At 33.1% G+C, this 23,941-nt stretch overlaps 1 protein-coding gene across 3 annotated transcripts in view; it reads right to left on the bottom strand.

The window, feature by feature from the left end:
- Positions 1 to 5,339: 5,339 nt before the first annotated feature.
- Positions 5,340 to 23,941, bottom strand: part of SLC35D2 (solute carrier family 35 member D2) — a 58,040-nt gene continuing 39,438 nt past the window's right edge. For all 3 annotated transcript variants that reach the window (XM_023497295.2, XM_003761316.4, XM_012542653.3), the window contains 5 exons: positions 22,399 to 22,491; positions 14,887 to 14,954; positions 12,226 to 12,304; positions 9,098 to 9,180; positions 5,340 to 6,829 (listed from right to left, as the gene is read on the bottom strand). In XM_023497295.2, the coding sequence (XP_023353063.1) occupies positions 6,712 to 6,829; positions 9,098 to 9,180; positions 12,226 to 12,304; positions 14,887 to 14,954; positions 22,399 to 22,491 (441 nt within the window). In that variant the 3' untranslated portion in view covers positions 5,340 to 6,711. The remainder of the gene's footprint in view (positions 6,830 to 9,097; positions 9,181 to 12,225; positions 12,305 to 14,886; positions 14,955 to 22,398; positions 22,492 to 23,941) is intronic.

Here is a 23,941-nt window from a genome sequence, read left to right as displayed (position 1 = left end):
GCTATCTGAAAAGAAGGTAAAAATGATGTTAAATAGACTTCAGAAAGCTAAAGTTCCTAGGTATCACTCTAAAACACACACACACACACACACACACACACACACACACACACACACACTTTATTAGAAAACAGAGGACTAAAAGGAAGAAGTAGTAGCATTGAAATTTAATGTATTTTTATAAGTTTGTATGGAGGTTTCTCTAAGTAAAGTTAAGAGGACATTCTCATCCAGGAAGATTCCAGGAGAAGAAATTATTAGTAAAGGATTTTTTTATAACTGGTAGAGACAAGAAAAAAGAAGATAGATCCCAAAAGTTAGTTAAATGCAGTCCTTCTGATTTTAGAATCCAAAAAGTTGACAGTGTAGAGAAGAAAAGTCTTGGTGAAGACAGGATAGGTTTAAAAGTATTTGAATGGCTCAAATAGAAAAGGGATTAGATTTATTCTATGTTGCTTCAGAGATAAAGCTAAGACTTATGTGTGGAAATTATAGGAAGGCAAGTTTTGACTTTTTTGTTCATTTATCTTATCTGAAACTGGAATAAGCTCCTACTTAAACTAATGAGCTCCCCAGCACTAAAAGGATTTTATAGAATCATAGAATATCAAAGTTGAAACAGACTTCAAAAGACATTTAATCCAACCTATTCCTGAGTTAGAATCCCCTTTATAATACACCCAATAAAGCAATCTACTAGTCTTTGATGGAAGACTTTAAGAGAAGTGGGATACCATCTGACATATTCCATTTGGAGACAGTTCTGAGTGTTAGGGCAGATTTTTCTTGCATCAAACTTAAATTTGTTCCCTTTGAAACTTCTACCTACTGCACCCAAATCAAATCAGAGCTAGTGGAATAATAGAGGCAGCTAGTGGTATAGTGGATAGGGTACTGGCTGTAGAGTCAAGAAGACCTAGTTCAAATCTGTTCTCAGACACTTACTAGCTGTATGACCTTGAATATGAAACAAACTCTCTTTGCCTCAATTTCCTCAGTGGGAAAATAGCATTACTTTACATGGTTGTCAAGATCAAATGAGATATTTGTAAAAGTGCTTGACATATAGGAGACACTATATAAATGCTTATTCCTTTACTCCACCATTCTTCCTCTACCCCTTCCCTTAAAGTATTTGAAGAATGTTTCCCCACACACACTAGTCTTTTGTCCAGATGAAAAATCCCAAATTCTTAAAATAGATTTCCACATAGGATGAATTTGGAGCCTTTATCCATCATGGTAGACCTTATCTAGATACTCCAGAATACCAATATCTTTCCTCAAATGTGAAACTAAAAAATAAATGTAATTAGACATTTTCTGAGCAGCAAAGAATACAATGGTATTATCATCTTCCTGGTCCTCAATCCTCTCTCTCTCTTAAAATCTATTTAGCCTTCTTGGATGCCTTATCTCACATTTGATTCATACTGACCTTGCAATCTGTTAGAACCTCCAGACCTTTTTCAGATGAATAATTTTCTAACAATGCCTTTGCCATCTTACAGGCTTGAAATTGATGGCAACAATAAAGAAAAATAATTTTGGAAGACTGAAGAATTATGTTCCCTACAATAAACCACCATAATTCTAAAAGACTGATAATAAAGAAGCCTACCAACTCCTGACAAAGACAGAATGGAATCTAGGTACAGACTGAGGAATACTTTTTAGACACAGCCAATTTGGTTGGATTTGTTTGCCTGTGGATGTATAAACATACAAAGATTTTGTTTATCTTTTTTTTTCTAGTTTGGGGATAGGAAACTAAGAGTAGAGATATGGCAGTGATAGAGTTGCTATATAAAAAAAGAAAATAAAATTTAATCATTTATTGATTCTTTTTAAATGCATAGAAGAAAACTAGAGAAAATCAGAAGGAAATATAAATAAGCAGGATAGCTATGAAAAGTGCCTTACTTTTGCTTATTAGCTATTGTTTGTTGTTCTGGACATTTTAATCTTAAAAATAAAAGTCATCATTAACAGGTAGGTGCCACTGAAAAATAAGATGTATATAACTGAATTGTTGATGAACTGTGTTGGTGAATCACATGGTATGTAGAGGGAACTTAAATGTAAGATGACTGGAAAGGTCCTGGGTTTTGAAAGCATTTAAAAGCCAGAGAACTTCATGTTTGATCTGGCTGAACAGTAAGGAGTCTCTGAAATTTTATTGAATAAGACAGGTCAGATCTATGCTTTAGGAAAATCCTTTTGGCAACTGAATAAATGGTTTGGCATAGGAAAAAATTTGTAGTAGAGAGACTAACCTCCTGTATTATATAAATGTAAGTGTGACTATATGAAGTGATGAAGACCAAGGGAATGTGTGAGTAGAAAGGAGACATGATATGAAGGTCAAAACCAGATTTAACAACAATTAGTTATGTGGAGTAAGGGCAAGTAAGAAGCCAAGTGTGACACCAAGGGTGATGACTTGTTAAAATATTGAAAGGAGGTGTGTTGGGGTAAAAATATGGAGAAACCTGGACCCAGGAGACTTGGGTTCAAGGCTACACTCTGATATTTACTAGGTTAAGCACTTTATCTCTTTAAGGGATTTAATTTGTAAACCTTAAAGTATTATAGAAATGTAAGCAATGAGGCTAACATATATATATTATATACATATATGTAATACTATATATGTGCATACACGCACATATAGTAGGTTCCTCCTAAGAAACTCGGGCAACTCTTTAAGTAGCACCTACCTTCTCCTACCTTGTACAGGGATAGAAACAAATCAGAAGTATATTGGAGGAAGAAAGAATGAAACTTCTTGCTGCTGGGACAGGGTTCTGTCTACTAGAAACATGACAGCAATAGTAGTTATATTGAGCTGGAACATGGAACCCAGCCTGAGACAAATAGCCATAAGGAAGGAGCATTGGAGCTGACTTCCTGAAACCAAGCATGCTACCCAAAGATATAGAGGTAGGCTAGGAGTGATAGGAACATAAAACAAACTGAGTCAGTTATCCAATTGTAACTTGTAATTTTTGTTCACTCATAACTGACATTTCACGACCCCATTTGAGGTGTTCTTGACAGAGTCACTAGAGTGGTTTGCCATTTTCTTCTGTAGAGGAAACTGAGGCAAACAGGATTAAGTGATTTTCCTGAGTCTTCCTGACTATAATTAAGTCCAGGACTATGAGTTCAAGGAGATGCTGCTGAATCTTGGTGGAGAAGTTCACAAGAAAAGATTATATCCAATGGCCTTTTCTGGGTTCTTACAGTCCCTAATAAACACAGTTTGTTTACTAGTTTGTTAAGTGTTTGTTCCTGCTGGAGAGTTTGAAGTCTGAGACAAGATGGGAGCAATATGTTAAGCTTTTCCTTATCTTGAATCTTTTCCCCCACTCCCATACCTGCCCATCCCAATGCAAGTTATATTTCTTTCTCCTTAAAAAGATTAGAAATGTCCTCAAGAGAACAGGGACATTGACTCAGTTTCCTGTTCACCTGGGTATAAGATAGCCAGGACATGGGAGCTCCTCCCCTTAGCATACGACAGACCACTAAAAAACAATGTTCAACAATGCTTTCTCCTAGATGAACAACCCTTCCTTGGTCTGATATCTATTTTTTCCTACCATGACTAAATTTCCTTTTATTAACTGTTAAACGGATTATGATTGTCTTCATTTTATTCCAATTCCAGAGTACCATGGGATCAATTTTAGACCCCATCCATAACATAAATGATGTTCCCCAAAGACACACCAAATTTTAACTCATTCCATATATGCTAAAGAGTGAAGATGCTAAGCCATGGGTTACACTGTTGTTGTTCAGTTGTTCCAGTTGTATGACTCTTTGTGACCCCATTTAGTGTTTTCTTGACAAAGATACTAGAATATTTTAGCCATTTCTTCTCCAGCTCATTTTACAGATGAGGAAACTGAGGTAAACAAGACAAAGTGACTTACTCATAGTCACACAACTAGTATTCGAGGCCAGATTTGAACTCTGAAAATGAGTCTTCTCTGGAGACTTTGGAACTTTCTCCAAAAGAATGCTATGGATAGGATTTATATATAAGCAAAAATACTGGACTAAATTACCTCTCAAGAGTCCTCCAACTCATAAATTCTAATACTTCTAGGTAACCTTGACATTGCTAATTCACTCAGTGAACCAATACAGTTCCAGGTATAATTAAAAATGACTGAGGAATATTGAAGAAAAACATAGAACTATCAGGGATCTTAAAAGTCTTCCAATTCAATCCTATCATTTGACAGATGAGGCTTAGAGGAACCCAAAGTCACACAGCAATAGCAAGTAGCAGAGATTTGGTTTTACATTTTTAACCTTTTGATTTAGATTGTGAAGCTGAAAAATAGCCAATATTGTTTGAGAATAAATCTGAACTATCCCTCTAAAAATCTGATTTAGACAATCTTTGTTTCCCATCTGTAAAGTAAGAATAATGATGATACCTACCCTCACAGGGTTGTTATGAGAATCAAATGAGATAACATTTGCAAACCCAAAAGTGTTATATAAATGCTAGCTCCTAACAATGGTGATTAATTAATGTTTAATTAAAATGAATCTCAAAATTAAAAAATATACATTTGTAATACCTATCTCAGAGGAAAGGTACACAATTATCAAAAATATCTTATTTGAAAGAAATTGAATAATTTAGGAAATGTAGGATTGGAAAAGGAGATGGGTCAGTCAGGTTGAAATGGAAGGAACAATGTGTCAGCATATATAGAATGCTGTAATGTTTTTTGCAAGCCTTGAAGCACTAGATAAATGCTAAATATTGTTATGATGAGGGTGTTAAAAGATGAGGAAACTGAGGCATTAAGTGACTTGTCCAGGATATCTGAGGCTGAATTTAAATTCGTGAAAATGTATCTTCTGGACTCCAAGCTCAGTGCTCAATCCATACCACCACTCATACTATTTAATTAAACTAAATCCCCAATACTTCCTCCTCCAAACCATTAGATTTCCTTCCATTCTTCTAAAGTAATCTTCCCACCCTCTCTCAAATGTGAGTACAACACACACACACACACACACACACACACACACACACACACATAATCCAACCTTCACAAAACATGTTTTGAAACTGCTCTGAAACTTGGTACTTTGCCTCCACCAACTGGACAAGTTAATGGTACCATATAGAACTTTGGCTAAACAGAAAACAGCTATGATGCTCTTGGAGTGACCTCTGCTGGCCAATATTTAGAAGTAAAGAAAGAATGCTCTTCCTAAGTAGGTTGTCAAGCCAAAGACCACTGGAGAAATTAAAACAAAACAAAACAAACAACAACAACAATAAAAAACAGCCTTTGGGATCATTGAAGTAGACAACAAATTTTAATTTATATAGTCCTCATGTTATAAGAGCTTTGGAATGCAAAAATCATCCTGCATATTTTAAGAAATTTGATTAAAAATACTTTTATAGAATCAGAGAAGTCCCAGAATTTTAGCTTTACTGGGATTATTTAAAGACCATCTTATCCTACAGTTCTTAACCTATTTTGAGTCATGGATACCACTGACAGTCTAATGAAGCCTAAGGGCCAGTTCTCAGTAATATTTTTAATGTACAAAATGAAATACATAGGTTTACAAAGGTAAAGCATTATACTGAAATCCAATTTTTATTATATTAAAAACAAACAAAAAAAACTCAAGTCAAGAACCAATGATCTGTTCAAACCTATTTTTCCCCTTCTTTCTTCTCCTTTTCTCTCTGAAAATGAGGCTCAAAGAGGTTAAGTAATTTTTCCAAGATCACAGATACTATCACTCTGGTCTTATAAATGACAAATCTTTCAATAGGATGTTCTTCATTTTAATATTTGCAGCACAATCAGAAAAATCCGAAAGACTGTATATTTGGTAAAGTTCAAAATAATCTTAATTTTTAAAGCACTCTGGGAGTATGTTAGAAATGATCAGAGAGATAATAAGCTACTAAATCTGACAGTTTAAGCCTTGAGTCCGAGCCATTTTCAATTTTTTAAGACTTGCAAAATGAGACACAGTAGGATAACGCATACAGAGTATTACCACCGTACATAGCTGTTCGGCTACACCCTCTTTTTGTTTTTCTGCAATAGTATCATGCTATCCAGAATTAAAATCTTTCTTTTCTTTCTATTTTAAAGAAAAGGAACACATCCTTCCAAATGGGCTCACACGTATACATAAAATCAAAGCAAAATGTATTGGATTCTGTCATTCAATTGCTAATTTTGGTAATCACTCTTTGAAAATATTTCTTTTAAAGCAGATTTTCTTTTCATGGGTGCCTTCTCATGGATTCTTGAAATAAAAGGCAAATTATCTGATACAAAACCTTTACTATCACAGCATCCTTTTTAAAAAATCTTCTCTTGGATGAGATACTGTAAAAATACAATGATGGTAATGAAGCTAAGGTCTTTACCAAAGATCAAAAATTTTAGAATGAAGAAAAAACCTTTTAGGCAAGAATATATATGAGGTCCAGAATCCTATATATTTTCTTTTAGAAATACTTTCCCTTGGAAACCAAAAATTTATTTTATGTTCATTATTTTGGAAAAATTGCCTTTCAGACAGTTTTTCATACAATGTGAGGTGAGGTAGATTTTCTTTCCATTTGTCATGTGCTTAAGCATGTAAAGATTTATTTCCCACTTGTTTGAACTTCTATTCATTGCTTTCCCTGTCGATCTATCAGTCAATAGCAGATCCTAGCTTTGCCTCAGAAGATATATTTTCTTCATCTACTTGCTGTTTGGGATGCTCTGGGCCTTGTAATGTTAAAAAAGTATACATCACTCCTCCTCCCATACTAAAAAGAAAGAAGAAAAAGATGAATTAAAAAACTGGACAAATGTAATTAGAGTCAATGAAAATCCTGAAAATTTTTATATGTAGGATTAACCCATTGCTTCAAGTGCTTAATAATTTGGTTTGTAGACCAATGTAGTTCTTTCTTTCCCGCTCCTCAAGTATCCTTTTGAGAATTTTATCATATATTTTCACCTTTATTAGGAAAAAAAATATTTTAGGGCAGAGATATAATGGGTTAAACAATTGATAGTACATGCTCATTACGATTTAAAATAACAAAGTGCTTTCCAGAATCAAGTAACAGTAGCATAAAGGACAAGGATTAGATTTGTGATTTCCTTTACTAATGAGTACTTCCAGATGAGAAAACTCCTTCAACCAAAAAGGGGTCAGCACCTTCTCTCCATGTTATAGTCTTAAGGGAATTCCTTAGAGTTCAGAGAGATTTAAGTTAGTCATCTAATGTGGAATAACCAACTGGTCTGTATGCAGCAGAAATGAGACTTGATCCCAGATCTTCTAAGACTAAGTTTGGTGTTCTTTCCAGTATACCATACTGCATCTTATTGGCAGGGAGCAAATTCAAAGAACTCAATCACCCACTTAAAAAAAAGAAGAGGCTTGGGGCAGCTAGATGGCACAGTGGGTAGAGCACTGACTCTGGAGTCAGGAAGACCTGAGTTCAAATCCAACACTTAATACTTATTAGCTATGTAACCCTGGGCAATTACTTAATCCTAATTGCCTGACCAAAAAAAAAGAGGAGACTTACACAAAAATTAGATGACTAGTTCATGTCACTATTTGCAAAGAGAAGAGAAGGATACTCAGATCCCCAACTCCTTGGTTTCACATGGACAGAAGACTATACAGAAAAGATCAGAAAAGCAAATTTGCTTAAGCAAAATGATTGCACAATAATCTGGTGAAAGCAAAGGTTTGACCAAATTATGAAGACAATAAATTAAGTTATGCAAACTAATTCAGGGTTAATGACTATAATAAACACTCACAAATCTAACTTAGATTTGCCCAATTTGTGTACTTCCCTTCAACTTACCAAGAAATCCAGGAGCCAAAAAAACTCCCTCTTTCCATCTTCCACCCTTGCTTCAATTTACATCCTCTCTCAGCCTCTCAAATTTAATACCACCTTCTAAAATTCCATCCCAACAGTTTCCTTATTTCTTCTCACCTTCCCTAGAAGATGTATTTCAGAATCTGAGGCTGACTGGGTGGGAAGCTTAAGGATTCCTGCCCCACCTCATCTAAGATCTCATCCAGCAGTTTCCTCAGCTCTTGACCTAACTCCTTACTTTTGCTGTTTTTTGTGGCCTCATTTGGGATTTTCTTGGCAAAGATACTGGTTTACCAATTTTCCTCCAGCTATTTTTACAGATGAGAAACTGAGGCAAACAGAGTCTAGTGATTTGCCCAGGGTTACAAGCTACTAAGTGTCTGAGTTCAGATTTGAACTCAGGAAGATGAATCTTACTAACTCCAGGCCTAGCATTCTATCCACTTATCTACCCACTATACCTCATCCTTATCCTCTCACAAAGAACCCTTCCAGATTTTGATCTCAAAGTCTTCATTCAACCCACTAATTTCAATTCTCACCTGAGGTCCTACTATCAACAGTGGACTGGAGTTAAGAGAGCTTCTGATTCCATCATCAATTTAGAAAAGAGATAAAATTTCCTTCTACTTCATATCCAGGATGTAACCCTTGAACGAATTGCAACTTTGAATGTATTCCCCACAGACACACTGTTATACTTGGTAGTGAGGCTCTATAGCACCCACATATAGTATAGTACTATACAATAATATAATTACTAATAACATCATTGGTTAAGCAGTGTTTTATGAGCTAGCTTGGGAACTAATCCACTTATAATGAAAGGGAAGAAAAAATTGCTCAAATATCAAAGCAATTATCTTATGCACAAATTTTTATCTGCACATATGCTTTATAACTACTAATAGAATGTAAACTCACTGAGGGCAAGAATTGTCTTATTTTTTGTATTTGTAACCTCAGTGCCTAGCATAGTAATACTGTACATAATAATATAATATATTAATATAGCAAATGATTTTTCATTTAATCATTCACTCATATCCCCATGAATGAGTAAATGATTAAATGAAAAATCACTCCTGGTGACCAGGAGTATTATACTTTTACTTATCCTTACTAGTCATTTCTCCTGCTCTACTCATATACTTTTACCAATGTAAGTCCACTTAATATCATACTCACCAAATATTTAGTCCTATAAAGTTTAACATAGAAAAGATGTAGTCTCCACCAAATAACATTCCGATGTAAGCAATGGATATATTCTGAAAACAAAATAGAGGATTGGTATATATTAATAATGTAAATATCTACTTGCTACAAAATATGGAATTTAAGAAAAGGCAAAATTAATTTCTGATGAATCTTGCAATTGAAAATACTTTGATTTTCTTTATATTTAATATATTATTAATATGTACATATAATCATTATAAACATATATTTATTATATTATAACATTATGTATTCAATTATATTCAAAAACATATATTAAATATGCAAAGCACTAGATTAGGCAGTGGAGATAAAAGAAAAATCAAAAAATAATCCCTGACCTCAAGGAGTTTACATTTTACTGATGCAACAAGGAGGGGAAAAACAAAGTGCTTTATTGCCAACTAGAAAATAAATTAGTTAATAATCCTAAAATATTATTGAAGTGGGAGTAGAGAGGACTAAAGATTCTCACAAAAATCTTCTCAGTGAAGGAAAATGCAAAATCATCTATTAAATGTGTGGGGAATCATACTAGATCTATAACTCAAAGAAGGTAAAAAAAGAGGGAAAAGACATATATACATATATATACACACATACATGTGTATGTACATGTATTAAAGCATGCACAAACACATACACAGAGGGGAGGGAGGAGAGGATCCTGATGATCCACTAAAACATAGGAGATAGAATATCCATTGAGGAATGGCTGAACAGGTTATAATATATATGTGATAGAAAACTACTATTCTATAAGAAATGATAAAGGATCTTTGGAAAACTTGTATGAACTGATAGAGTGAAGTAAGAAGAATCGGGAAACTAACACTATACACCTTATATCAAGGTAAGCTCCAAAAGGATATGTAACCTATATATAAACCTATATATCATAAACAGACTTAAGAAATATGGAAAAAATTATCTTTCAGATCTATGGATAGAAGAAAAGTTTATGATCAATGAAAGGAATGAGAGGATCACTGAAGATGATAAGTTACTAATTACTACATATGCTTTGACCCAGATATGCTACTATTAAGTCTACATGCAAAGAAAAAGGAAAAGATCTTTTGTTTACAAAAATATTTAGATCAGCAATTTTTGTGGTGACCCAAAAACCTAGAAACTAAAGAGATATCTAACAATTAAGGAATGGCCAAATAAATTGTTGTATATTAATGTGATGGAGTTCTGCTATGTTGTAAGAATTAATGAAGTAGGTGATTTCAAAGATACATGGAAAGATTTAGATAAGCTAATACAGAAAGTAGAATCATAACAGCTATCAGGATAGTTATAACATAAATGTTATAAAGTATATAAAAATTACTTTTTAAAAAAGAATAATTTTTGATCAAATATGGACAGAACCAGCTACACCCAGAGAAAGAACACTGAGAAATGAATATGGACTACTTGCATCTTTGTTTTTCTTCCCAGGTTATTTTTACCTTTCTGAATCCGATTTTTCTTGTGCAACAAGAAAATGTATGGATGTGTACACATATGTTGTATTTAAGATATACTTTAACATTTTTAACATGTATGAGACTGCCTGCCATCCAGGGGAGGGGGTGGAGGGAGGGAAGGGAAAAGTTGGAACAGAAGTGATTGCAAGGGACAATGTTGAAAAATTACCCATGCATATGTTTGTCAATAAAAAGCTATAATAAAAAAAAAGATTGTTGATGGAAAATGCTATCCATTTTCAGGGATAGAATTATGAATGTAAATCAAAGCATACTAGTTTCACTTTTTTATTGTTTTTTCTTTCTTGTGATTTTTCCCTTTGGATCTGATTTTTCTTTTCCAACATGACTAATGTAGAAATATAGTTTTAAGAAAAAAATAAAAATGAAAATAAAAAAGAAAAATTGTGAATTTTTAAATAAACTGATAAAGAATTAAATCAGCAGAATAAGAAGAACACTTTTTACAACCCCTCTATAAAAACAAACAAGTTTGAAAGCTGTAAGAAGTATGATCAATTCACAGGGGTCCTCAAACTTTTTAAATAGGGGGCCAGTTCACTGTCCCTCAGACTGTTGGAGGACCGGACTATATTAAAAGCAAAAACTGTGTTTTGTGGGCCTTTAAATAAAGAAACTTCATAGCCCTGGATGAGGGGGATAAACATCCTCAGCTGCTGCATCTAGCCCACGGGCGGTAGTTTGAGAATCCCTGATACACAATGGCCTTCCATGATTCTAGAGGACCAACAATGAAAGATATTATTTATCTCCTGACAAGGAAATTATAGATTTAGAATGAAGAATGATACATATGCAGATATAGGTGAAAATATAGGCACAGATAGAAGATAAAAATACAGGTACAAATATGGAAATTGGTATGGATATTTTAAAATACATCCAGTGTGGGAATTTATTTGCTTCAATAAGCATATTTGTAAAAGAAATTTATTTTTATTTTTTTTCAATGTTGTAGAAGGTATAAAAGAGAAAAGAAGTTGCTATTTTAAAAATTTTTTTTTTAAACCAGAGGCTAAAGAAAGCTACAAATGTTTAATATTGTATACCCTTTCAAATGAGATCACTGTATTTGGTAGGATCATTGTAGTATTAGTGGTTGGATCACTATTTGCTTAATTTTTCTTATACGTCCTAGTGGCCCAACTTGATTGGTTTTCTCATTCAATCAGTAGATTTCCTGTAAAATCATAACCTTCATTCCAATAGTCACATCCCTGAAACCCTCAAGTTAATTACGGAATTTGTTCACATTTTATTGTTGCTGCTTAGTTGTTGTTGTTTTAGGGGGCTTAACAGGAAAATTCCTATCTCCTGTGTGTTGACATTTATAATTCTCTTCCCCATTCTATTTTCCATCCCATTAGACCCTTCTTCATGAGGACTAACCTAGACCAGTGGTATTAACTTTAAGAAAGAAGACAGGATCATCCAACTCAAATGGAAAAAGTCAAAACTTTCTTAGCCTACTGCAACACTTTCTAGAAACAGCGCTTTTAATTTCAGTATCTGGTTCAGAATTCCTAGGGTCACTACCAAATAAGCTAACCTATTTGATTCTTAATTCCAAGATTTTTCTTTAGTATCTCCACTTACCTTTACAGCACCCACCACCGTAGTTGTTAGGGCAGAATTGTAGTAACTACAGAGCACCGTGGAATACATCAACAGAAACCTGAATGAAAAAAAGGAAGTTCATGCTTTATGCTCAATGACAAGAATACATTCAGCAACAATTGACCTCTTTATCAATGCTTTAGAATATAGAAGCACATGTCAAGAGATGCTTAAGATCCATTTCTAAAAATAGCCTAAGTTAATTCTGAATAATTCAGAAACTATCATCTTATTGTGGATTATCCGTATCCTTCCTCTTTTGAAAATGTTGATTATCTTCTAGATATCAATTTTCCCTTGACCATTCTACTGACAATAGGAAAGGGATTTTTTTTTTTTAAGATAGATCTGAATTTAAAAATCACTTGGAGAAGATGGGAGGGGTGTGGTTTTTTTTCCATAAAAAAGTGACTTCTTGTTTATTGGGAATGCAGAAAAGATGGGAGGAAAAAATTAAACTAGAAACTAATGGCTAAAATGGAATCCTTACATTATTGTGGATTTATTTTGTTTATAACAGTTTCGTTCCCTATTATTACAGATAATCCAGAACTGGTTACAGTTTCATTATCTTATAGAACACTGAACTGCAGGTAATCATCCCTGCTAGCCAGGCTCCTACATAAAACAAAGACATTAGCCCATACTCCAGTCTAACAGAAGTAAGAGATGTAATAGAATTACAATTCCAGACCTCACTGGATCATAATTGGAATGTATGGTACACTTATTTGGAGCTAGGACAGAGAGAAATGGGAAGAACCCATCATGATGATGTCTAGCAGTCACTCCTTCTATCAAGAGAAATGTTTTTGGACAAAAAGATCTAGGATAAGAAGCTTTTAAAACATATCATACATATATATACACACACACATTTATACACATATATCCATATAAACATGAATATGTACATATTGTATATCTGATGTCCTATCAAGGACAAAACCAAGTTCTTCCAGACATTCTTAGTAGGTATAAATATATTCCCATAACAAATAAGTTATTTAGGTAGCAAGTGATTGGATTAAGATTTCAGGCAAGGTCTTTCCATTCTAAATTCAATTTTAAAAAATTTCCAGAAAACAACAAGAAAGAATATATTATACATTGACAAGAAGTATCATATTGCAACTCATGTACACACACTGCCCTCTTATCTATTTTAATTAGCATCATTTTCCCCCTGGGCCTGAAATGATGATGGTGATAATAAGAAATCAAAGAGACTATTGGTCCTGCAGTCTGACTGTTCTTCCCTTTGTCTGAATATCAGAGAGAGAGACTATTTTGTAGGCAACTTATATTCTCTCACTAGATAAGTAAAACAGTGACTCACTATCATCCTGTAGACTTAAAGACAGTATGAGTCAATTTGAACCTCTTAAACCACAGACTGCCACAAGTACCACAGGTTTTGCGTACAAAGGAGGGAAGAAACAAAACAGAATTTAATTATCTGAGAAAAAAAATTAGATAACTAAAAGAAAATAATCATTAATAAATTAAAACTAGCAAAAAGGAGTGAAAATGAGGGGTTAGGTTTGAGGGTAGAGGAAAGAGAGTCAATGAAAAAAAAAGGCTGTCAAAGTATGTTAAGCAAACATGACTGGAAGTATATAATACAGTCTTTAAAGACAAAGAGAAACCAAAAAATCCCAATTAAAAAAAGATAATTGGAGGAAAATAGAAATATAATTCTCATAACTTTAAGTATGAATGGATTAATCAATCCAATAAAATGAAAGTGTGTGATAGATTAAATGAGAAAATCATGTACCTGTAGGATCATGACCTGAAAGGGGCATCAAAAAAGATCACCATTAAAATCTGTGCAAAAAGATCCTAGTATATATTCCCTTGGAAGACAGTGCTAACTGAATCTCCATTAACTGTCCAAACAGTAAATATCTTGTTCACATTAGAATGTAAGTTTCTTGACAACAGAGATTTTTTTTTTGTTTTTTATTTATATCATCAGCACTTAGAATAGTGCTTGACATATAGTAAGTGTTGAATATTGCTTACTGATTAATTGTCTAAATGAAAGAGTACTGAATGAGGAGTCAGGAAACTGAAACAAGTTATATGATTTTTAGTTATTTATTTAATTAATTTGTTTAATTACTTTATCCTATCCAGGTTTCAGTTTCCTCATCTATATTATGAAGATGTTGGACTAGATAATCTCTAAAATCTCTTTCAATTCAAAATTCTTTACTTTTAAATAAACAGAAGGTTAAATAATTTATCTAAGATCATATTGAAAACCCTTAGCAATCAAGAACATTAGTCAAATGTCATCTCTTATAATCTGTGGCTCCATCAGAACATAGTGGCACATCTTGAGACCCAATAGACAACCAAATACTAAAATTCTATTCTTTTCATATCTCTTACAATCACAATCATACTTAAATTGATTTTTTCTAAAATCTATATTTCAAAAATTTTCATAATCTAAAACTTTAACTAAGTGATTTCTCTTAAAACATAAAAGATAGGAATCATGTGCTGTGTTTGCTTATTTCTCACACCTATACCCCTCTGACAATGAATTTTCCTGAATGGTTTTGTATTTTCATTTGATTAAGGTGAAGAACTTCAATAAACCATATGAAATCCTCTTTGGTCTCTTACCCCAGCAAACAGGAAAGAAGAAACTGTATGATAAATAAAATGTTCCTCCACTGGCTGAATTCAGTAGCCTAATGTTTAAAAAGGAGATAAAAGTGATTATTAGCTGAATAAGATACCACGTAGTCACATGGATTATATTTAAAAAGGAGCAGCTACCACAAGAAACTTACACAATTATAAAATAGTCACTCTAAAATACAAAGATGTACATATTCAGAATTACGGATATATAATAAGATCTTAATTTGTACACTACTGATGGGAAATTGTAAGCAATGAGTAATTGACAAAAATGGACAGAAAAAATTGGAAAGTAGTTTGTTAGAAATTAAATTCACACACATTTTACATTATATACCACAGTAATCTCTTACACATAAAAGGTACTATCATTTATGAACTTTGAAGAAAAAAGAAGCACTTATTTTTTACAACTATAGATGGGACCTTTTATGTAGTGGCAAAAAAAATGGAACTTGTGGGAATACTTATATATTAGGGAATAGCTGAACAAGTTACAGTATGTGGATATAATGGAATAATATTGTGCTATAAGAAATGATGAGCAGGCAGATTTCAGAAAAATCTAGAAAGACTTACCTGAACTGATGCTGAGTGAAGTGAGCAGAATCAAAAGAACATTGTACACAGTACCAATAACATTGTACAATGATCAATTATGATAGATCTAACTGTTTTCAGCACTATAATAATCCAAGATAATTCCAAAAGAATCATGATAGAAAATGCTATCCATATCCAGAGAAAAGTATTATGAAATTTGAATGCAGACTGAAGCATACTATTTTACTTAATTTTTTTTGGTGTGGTTCCCTATACATTCCCCTACACATAACTAATCAAAGGATATGAATGGGCAATTTTCAAATGAAGAAATATAAACTATTAACAAGGAAATGAAAGAATGCTTCAAATAACTAATGAGAAAAATGTGAATTAAAATTACTTTGATGTTCCACATCACACCTCATACTTTGTCAAAGATGACAAAAGAGGAAACTAAATATTGATATAAGATTTGTGGGATGACAGGTATACAAATGCATTATTGGTGTAGTTGTGAATTAGTTCTGTTTTGAAAAATGAAACCATTCACCAAAACAAATTAGAATTATACTTATAGAGTCATTAAGTTGTACATACGTCTTGACCTCAGGAGAGTACAATTAGGCATACACCTCAAGAAGTCAAGGAGAAAAAGGGAGGCTACACAGAAAGATATTTATAGCAGCACTTTATTGTAGTAGAAAATTAAAAACAAAATGGCTTATCAAATGTTAAATGACTGAACAAATTGTAGCATATGAGTGAAATGGAATTTTATTCTTAAGAAATTATGAATATGACATTTACATAAATTCAGAAAGACTTGCAAGAGCAAATACATAGTTAAATTATCAAAAGTAAAAGGATTATGCAATGTCCAATTCTAATTTTTAAAGAATTATTTTCTTCAGTGAGCTTTTGTACCTCTTCTTCTATTTAGTCTACTCTTTTATTTGTGCCTCTTTTGATTTGGCCTATTCTGTTTTTTAAGGGGTTATTTTCTTCAGTATTTTTGTGCTTCATTTTTACCAAGTTGTTGACTCTTTTTTCATGATTTTCTTACATCACTCTCATTTCCTTTCCCAATTTTTTTTTTACCTCTCTTATTTTTAAAAAATCCTTTTCTTGAGCTATCCAGGAATCCTTTTGAGGCCTGAGACCCAGTCACATTTTTCTTTGAAAGTTTGGATGAAGCTGTTTTAACTTTATTGTTGTTTACTCATTTTTCCAGTCTATTTCTTGATTTTTAACTTTATGTTAAAGTTAGGCTTGCTAGCATGGTAGAGGAGGCTCTGTCCCAAATTTCAAGTTTTATCTCAATTTTCAGCATTCCTTTTATTCTTGGTTATTTATACAAGAAGATTTTAATTTAAAAGAATCAAAATTACCCTTTTTACACTTCAACAATTTTCTCCCTTATAATATTGCTGATTCTATTTCCCTTCTTTTCTCCTGGTTTCTTTGAAATTCCTAACCTTTTACTTTTCCAAATGAACTTTGTTATTATTTTTTCTCAGTTAAATAATTTTTTAGTAATTTAATTGGGATGGCATTAAATAGTTAGTTATAATTGTCATTTAAAAAATTATTGGCTTTGTCTATCCATCAATAATAAATATCACTTTAACTAGATCGGAGTTTATTTGCATAAAAAGTATGTATGTTTATGTTCATAGAGTTCTGTTTTGGCAGGTATATATTCATGTATTTTATATGGTCAAGGTATTTTAAATTGTCTAAACAATATTGAATAATATTGTTGACACAGTGTAGTTTCTCTATTTTTTTACTTTTGATTAAATCTATTTTAACTTTAATTTTATCTAAGATTGTGATTACTATACCTGTTTTTTAAGAAAACAAATTTTACTGCTGCCCTTAATTTTATATTTGCATGTATCTCTCATTACAATGTTTTCTTAAAGGAACATATTGTTGGATTTAAATTTTCATCTCTTACTCATTTCTGTTTTATGAGTAAATTTGTCCCATTCATTTTCTTAGCTACAATTACCTGTTGGATATTTTCTTCCTTTTTATTTTTCTTCACTATCCTTCTTATCCTATTTTCTCATCTCTCTTCAGGCCTCTCCTTTATTTCTACCCACTACCTTGCCCTCCTATTCCATAACCTCTTCTTCCCCAATCATCTTTGGAAACAGACCTAGTAGTGGTATTGCTAGGTTAAAGGCAATAGGCAGTTTAATAATTCTTTGGGCATAATTCCAGATTGCTCTCCAAAATAGATCAGTTCATTCCACAAACAATAAATTAGTATCTCAAATTTTCCACATCCCCTTCAACATTTGTCATTTTCCCCTTCAATTATTTTAATCTGGTGTCATTTGTCTCCATTAATCACCATCTCCTCTTTCTTTCCTTTCTCTGGGTATTCTCAACAATTCTGATACAGCTCAGCTCCTAATAGCTGTGGTCATATAAAAATTTCTCAGGTGAAAAGGGGTCACAGATGGAAAAAATTTAAGAAGGCCTGATTTAGACTGTTGCAATGGTATCCTAATTGGTCTCCATACCTCAAATATTTCCTCTGCAATCACTCACACATCTGCCAAATTTATTTTCCTAAATGAAGATCTGATAATCAATTTATACATCAAACGTCTATGATCAAACATAAAATCATCTACTTAGCTTTTAAAGTCCTTCTCAACTCAGCTACAATCTACATTTCCAAATTTGTCATTCATTAATCCTTTTCCTAGCCTAACTGGCCAACTTGTTATTCCTCAAAGACAACATTCAATTTCCTATCTCTGAATCTTTCTGCCACCTATACCAAAGACCAAGAATTCATTCTCCCATCTTCTCTCTTAGAATTCATTATTTCCTATGATAAAGTAACATCCTTAAATTTTTTTCTTAATTCCATCAGCTCTTAGTGTTCTTTCCAAATAGATAAAAAGCTATCTTGCATTTATTATATAAATATACATATTTAAATATATGGTATGCCCCCCAACAAAATATAAATCCCTGGAGGACATGGACTATTTTATTTTTTTCTTTCAAATCCTATAGTTTAGCACAATGCCTGGAACATAAGAAATCTTTAATAAACACTTCTTTTGTATAGGACACAGCAGCAGTGGTGAAAGGTCAGAAATTAGATGGTATGAAAGAGCATACTTGGGTCTGAGACAAGTGAGATATAGTAAGGACTCCTCAATTAGCTAGGTGACACAATGAACAGAATGCTGGAATTTGAGTCTGGGAAATCCAATTCAAATCCAGCTTCAGACATTTATTAGCTACATGACCCTAGGCAAATGATCTGACCTGTCTGCCTTCAAATTTCCTCAACTGTAAAGCAGAAAGAACAGCATATACCTTACAAAGATTTTGTGATGATCAAATTAGATATTTGTAAAGCATCTAGCACATCTCCTGACCCATGGATGCCATATAAATGCTTAACCTCTATCTCTACAATTAGGGGATTCCAACCCATGGTTCCTAAGTTCCTATAAGGAATGGCTGTTAGAGGGCCAATCACAGAATATAGCAGCAGTGACAAAAAGTATAAAAACTAATTGGTGCCCTTGGGTTTATCATACTCTATGCTTTGAGTTTTTCAGTCATTTCTGGGTCTTGTGAACCTAATATGGCCTATCGATCAACTTTTCTACTTTTTAAAAGGTACAAAATATTTTGACAGCATTTTGTAATTTAGTCTGAGATCTAGTGCTGTTGGGCCTCCTTCCTTTCCAATTTCATTGATGATTTCTTGTAAGATTCTTGACCTTTTGTTCTTCTAAGTGAATTTTATTATCTCATCTACTTTTATAAAGTGAAACTTTGATAGTTTTATTGTTAAGACAATGAGTAAATAAATAAATTTATGTAATATCACTTTTATTACACCAGAAAAATCTAATTTTGAGTAATCAACATCTCTCCAATTATTTATGCTTTAATTATTCTGTAATTGTATTCATATAATTCCTTACAGTCATTTGCAAAGTAAAAGGGTTAAACTTAATGGCCTTTAAGGTTCCTTCCAGTTCTAAATCTGTGATACTATAATAATTCTTGGGCATGTGTAGGATTAGATAGGAATGTTTCTGTTCTATATAGTTCTGCTCAGATTTTCTAGTAATAGAAAGTCTGATGATTTTTATGGGTTTATTTCATACACTGTTATTTAAATGAAATAATGAATTACACAAATTAGCTGAATTTTTAAGGTTTTCTAAGTAAATCATCATAATTTCTGCAAATAACAATAACTTTGCTTCTTCTCTTTTTATACTTATTCCCTCAATTTCTGTCTCAGTCAACAAGCATTTTAAAGCACTTATCCAGGTACTGTGTTAATGATATGGACTGGCTATCTTCCCTTGATGAAGAAACCCATCTGGCCCATCAGATATATACCAATTTCCAGATTATTGTATTTTTATAACATGTTTGTGAGAATAGAACTCTTTATCAACCTCCATTGTCTATCCCCCATCTCTGAGATATACTTAGCATATCTTTAGATATATCTGGTATCTGATCTGCCAGGTGCTTTCCATCTAGTTTCTTGATTTCTCCCTCTGAGTTTCTGCCTTTACTTTCCTGGTTTCCCTGAGAAACCCAAGTATTTCCCATCTAAAAGATCTACTTATGATGAAGATCTTTGCTGAAGCCTTTTCAGGACTAAGCCCACTATGAGGTATTCTCTTTCTCTACCTCATACTGCCTTCCCTTTAATTGCATCTTTCTCCTTACTCTAGCTAACTCTGGTTAGTCTGCTAAACTTCTTTATGGCTGACAGTCAATGGCTGTCTTCCACCTCATGGAGTATTTCTTTTCTCCTTGGTTAACTGTAAGTTCCCATGGACAACTTGTTTTTTCCTTGTTAGCTATATGCTCTCTCAATTCTATTTCATATTTGCCCCTTCTGGTGCCTATTTTACCTCTTATTTTGTCTGTAACCTCTTCTTGGAAATAAATCTTCCTTTTGGCAAAGTGAATGGCTATTGTGCATTTGTCACATGTTTGTTTTGAACTAGAAATTGCTATTCTGACCTCCTCAGTAAGAATCAGTACTGACAATCAATAAGAATACAAAGAAAAGACAAAACCATAGTTCCTTTGCTCAAGGAGCTCACATTCAAATGGAGTAAACAACATGCAAAGAATTAGACATACAATGTAAATGAAAGAGACAAAGAAGAAACAAGAAAGGCCACCTGCAGAAAGTGCCATATAAGCTGTTCTGAAGGAAGCAAAGGAAATCAGAAAGCAGAGGTAAGAAAAAAGCTATTGTGTGTAAAGACTTTTATAAATGTCACAGTGTTGTATAAAGGTGAGTCCTCTTCATTGTTGTTGTAAATATTATTATTCAAAAAGAGAAAAGCAGTTTGGAGGTGCTGGACTTGGGTTCAAATATCATCTCTAGCATATAATAGTTGTGGGACCATGGAAATTCATTTCAACTTTCAGGTATCTCAACAAGACTAAAAGTTACAAACAGGTTGTGATTTGTGTTAGTGAATGAAATTCTCACACACAAGAATTCATGAATCCTTGATGTATCAGTGTACTCATGAAGGAATAAAAGAATAACCTGGTGTATGTTTAGGAATAGAGGTTTCAAAAAAAATAATTCAAACAGTAGTAAATAATCACTATCAATTAAACACTTAGATTATTTACACATGTGTATCTTTTGTTTGTATATCATCCTAATAAAGTATGCTCATTTAACAATATTTATTTAAATTAATATAAAGTTAAATATTCAAAAATTTAAAACTCAAGTTGCTCAGCTGAACCAAATTTATTTGCTCCAAGTGATGCTATAATTTCTTTTTTTATTATAGCTTTTTATTGACAAAACATATGCATGGGTAATTTTTCAACATTGTCCCTTGCACTCACTTTTGTTCCATATTTTCCCTTCCCTCCCTCCACCCTCTCCCCTAGATGTCAGGTAGTCTCATACATGTTAAACATGTTAAAATATATCTTAAATACAATATATGTGTAAAGATCCATATAGTTCTCTTGTTGCACAAGAAAAATCGGATTCAGAAGGTAAAAATAACCTGGGAAGAAAAATAAAAATGCAAGTAGTCCACACTCATTTCCCAGTGTTCTTTCTCTGGGTGTAGCTGATTCTGTCCATCACTGATCAATTGGAATTGAATTGGATCTTCTCATTGCTTGAAGATATCCACTTCCATTAGAATATATCCTCATATAGCATTGTTGTTGAAGTGTATAATGATCTCCTGGTTCTGCTCATTTCACTTAGTATCAGTTCATGTAAATCTCTCCAAGCCTCTCCGTATTCATCATGCTGGTCATTTCTTACAGAACAATAATATTCCATAGCATTCATATACCACAATTTACCCAGCCATTCTCCAATGATGGGAATCCATTCAATTTGCATTTTCTTCCACTACAAAAAAGGGCTGCCACAAACATTTTGGTACATGTGGGTCCCTTTCCCTTCTTTAGTATCTCTCTGGGGTATAAGCCCAGTAGCAATACTGCTGGATCAAAGGGTATGCACAGTTTGATAACTTTTTGAGCATAATTCCAAAATCTTCTCCAGAATGGCTAGATCTGTTCACAATTCCACTAACAATGTATCAGTTGTCCCAGTTTTCCTGCATCCTCTCCAACATTCCTGTCATCTTAGTCAATCTGACAGATGTGTAGTGGTATCTCAGAGTTGTCTTAATTTGCATTTCTCTGATCAATAGTGATTTGGAGCACTCTTTCATATGAGTAAAAATAGTTTCAATTTCATCATCTGAAAATTTTCTGTTCATATCCTTTGACCATTTATCAATTGGAGAATGGCTTGATCTCTTATAGAGTCAATTCTCTATATATTTTGGAAATGAGGTCTTTATCAGAATCTTTAACTGTAAAACTGTTTTCTCAGTTGATGCTATAACTTCTAATCAGTAACAGTCTGCTTACCTGTTGGAGGTCTCCAGTGAAAATACCAATAATAAATGTTGGAATGATCATAAAACAGGCATTGTAGAAAAGCACTCCATATTTTCCTAGCTCCTATGAACAAGAAAAAAACACCTGTTCAATTCTAGAAGTATCCTACTACAAGACTCCCCCGAATTATTATTTATAAGTTGTTTATTCAATGATATAATGTACATTCTCTTCATAATACTGTTTTCCTTCTATAATTTAAAGATCTGATATTTCTATCATAACATGACATTTTAGGCATATTATAATTTCAAAACAAACATGCTTTAAACCTCAAAATAAACATTATTTTAAACACAATTTCAAAATAAAAATCTACTTCAAGATTCCACAGGAAAAGATTGTTGGGATGTGAAGAAGACAAAAAAAAGATCTCTTGTTTAATTAAGGGGAGGAAATTGTATAGATGATTTGGAAGGGCTTAGATTGATGAAAAATGTCAGGTACCGAATTTAGAAGATATAACTTGGGAAAAAATGGAGAAAATTTAAAAAATAACCCCCAAGTTCAGATACTGGTCCAGGTTCTATTTTGGTGTTCTATGAAAGGATGAAAGAAAAAGAGCAGGAAGAAGGAGCATTAAAAACTAAGAAACTGAAAAGGAAGACTCAAAGACTCAAGAAGAAGAAGATAGGTGATGAAACAAGTCAAAGGTGATAAAATAAGTCAAATAAGAAGAAATTAGTGGAACATTTGGAGGGTTAGGCCAGTTAATAGAATCAATTGGAGAGTAGAGCCAGTTCATGCAAAGGAGATAAATACAAAACAAAATAGGGGAGATGGTGGTGACTATAAAGTTGTTCCAACTGAAAAAAGGAAATTAAGTGAATTGTCAAGTTATTAAGAGGTTTTAACTGATTGTTAAATAACAACAATAATAATAGGCTATTTAAGATGTACACGCTCAGAAATATTTTTTAGACTGAGAATCTTAACAAGTATGAATGATGTGGTGCAGTCCTTAAAAAGGATGTAGCAATAACCCTAAGACTATCTGATCTTGGGAATAATGTAATTAGAAATGATATATTTCTTCCCATAGGCTCTATATGACCAGGATTCTAAGGCCACAAACATTGCTGTCTGTCAGATGGCATCAGCTGCTTGTTGGTCAGGGATAACAGAGATCCTGAGACTAGTAAGCAACAATAATAAGATGCTTAAAGTTGACACAGACACAGAACAAAACTGGGTGTCCGCCAGTTAACACAGTGACATTTCAGAACTAAAAACATACCTCTGAAAAGTTCCCTGTGAGTTCTGCCCAGAGAATTATGGGTATTGCACCTGCACACAAAGTTAGAACCAGACCACTCAATTCCACTTCTCAGCCATAAAATTAGCATATGAGTGACATGAAGCACTTGTCTTTCGAACTTTTCCATATAAATTGATCTTCTTGACCCTAGTTCTTTGCTAACTTCCTTTGGAACTTACCTGCTTTAATTGGCATTACAATTATAATAAACTTTACCCCTTGACTTGGAGTTTGGTTTGAGCTTGAAAATTCTCT

This window comes from Sarcophilus harrisii, chromosome 1 (assembly GCF_902635505.1).
Source record: "Sarcophilus harrisii chromosome 1, mSarHar1.11, whole genome shotgun sequence".
NCBI lineage: Eukaryota > Metazoa > Chordata > Mammalia > Dasyuromorphia > Dasyuridae > Sarcophilus > Sarcophilus harrisii.
Note: the sequence above shows the minus strand (reverse complement) of the source record. Positions and strands in the feature narration are given on the sequence as shown.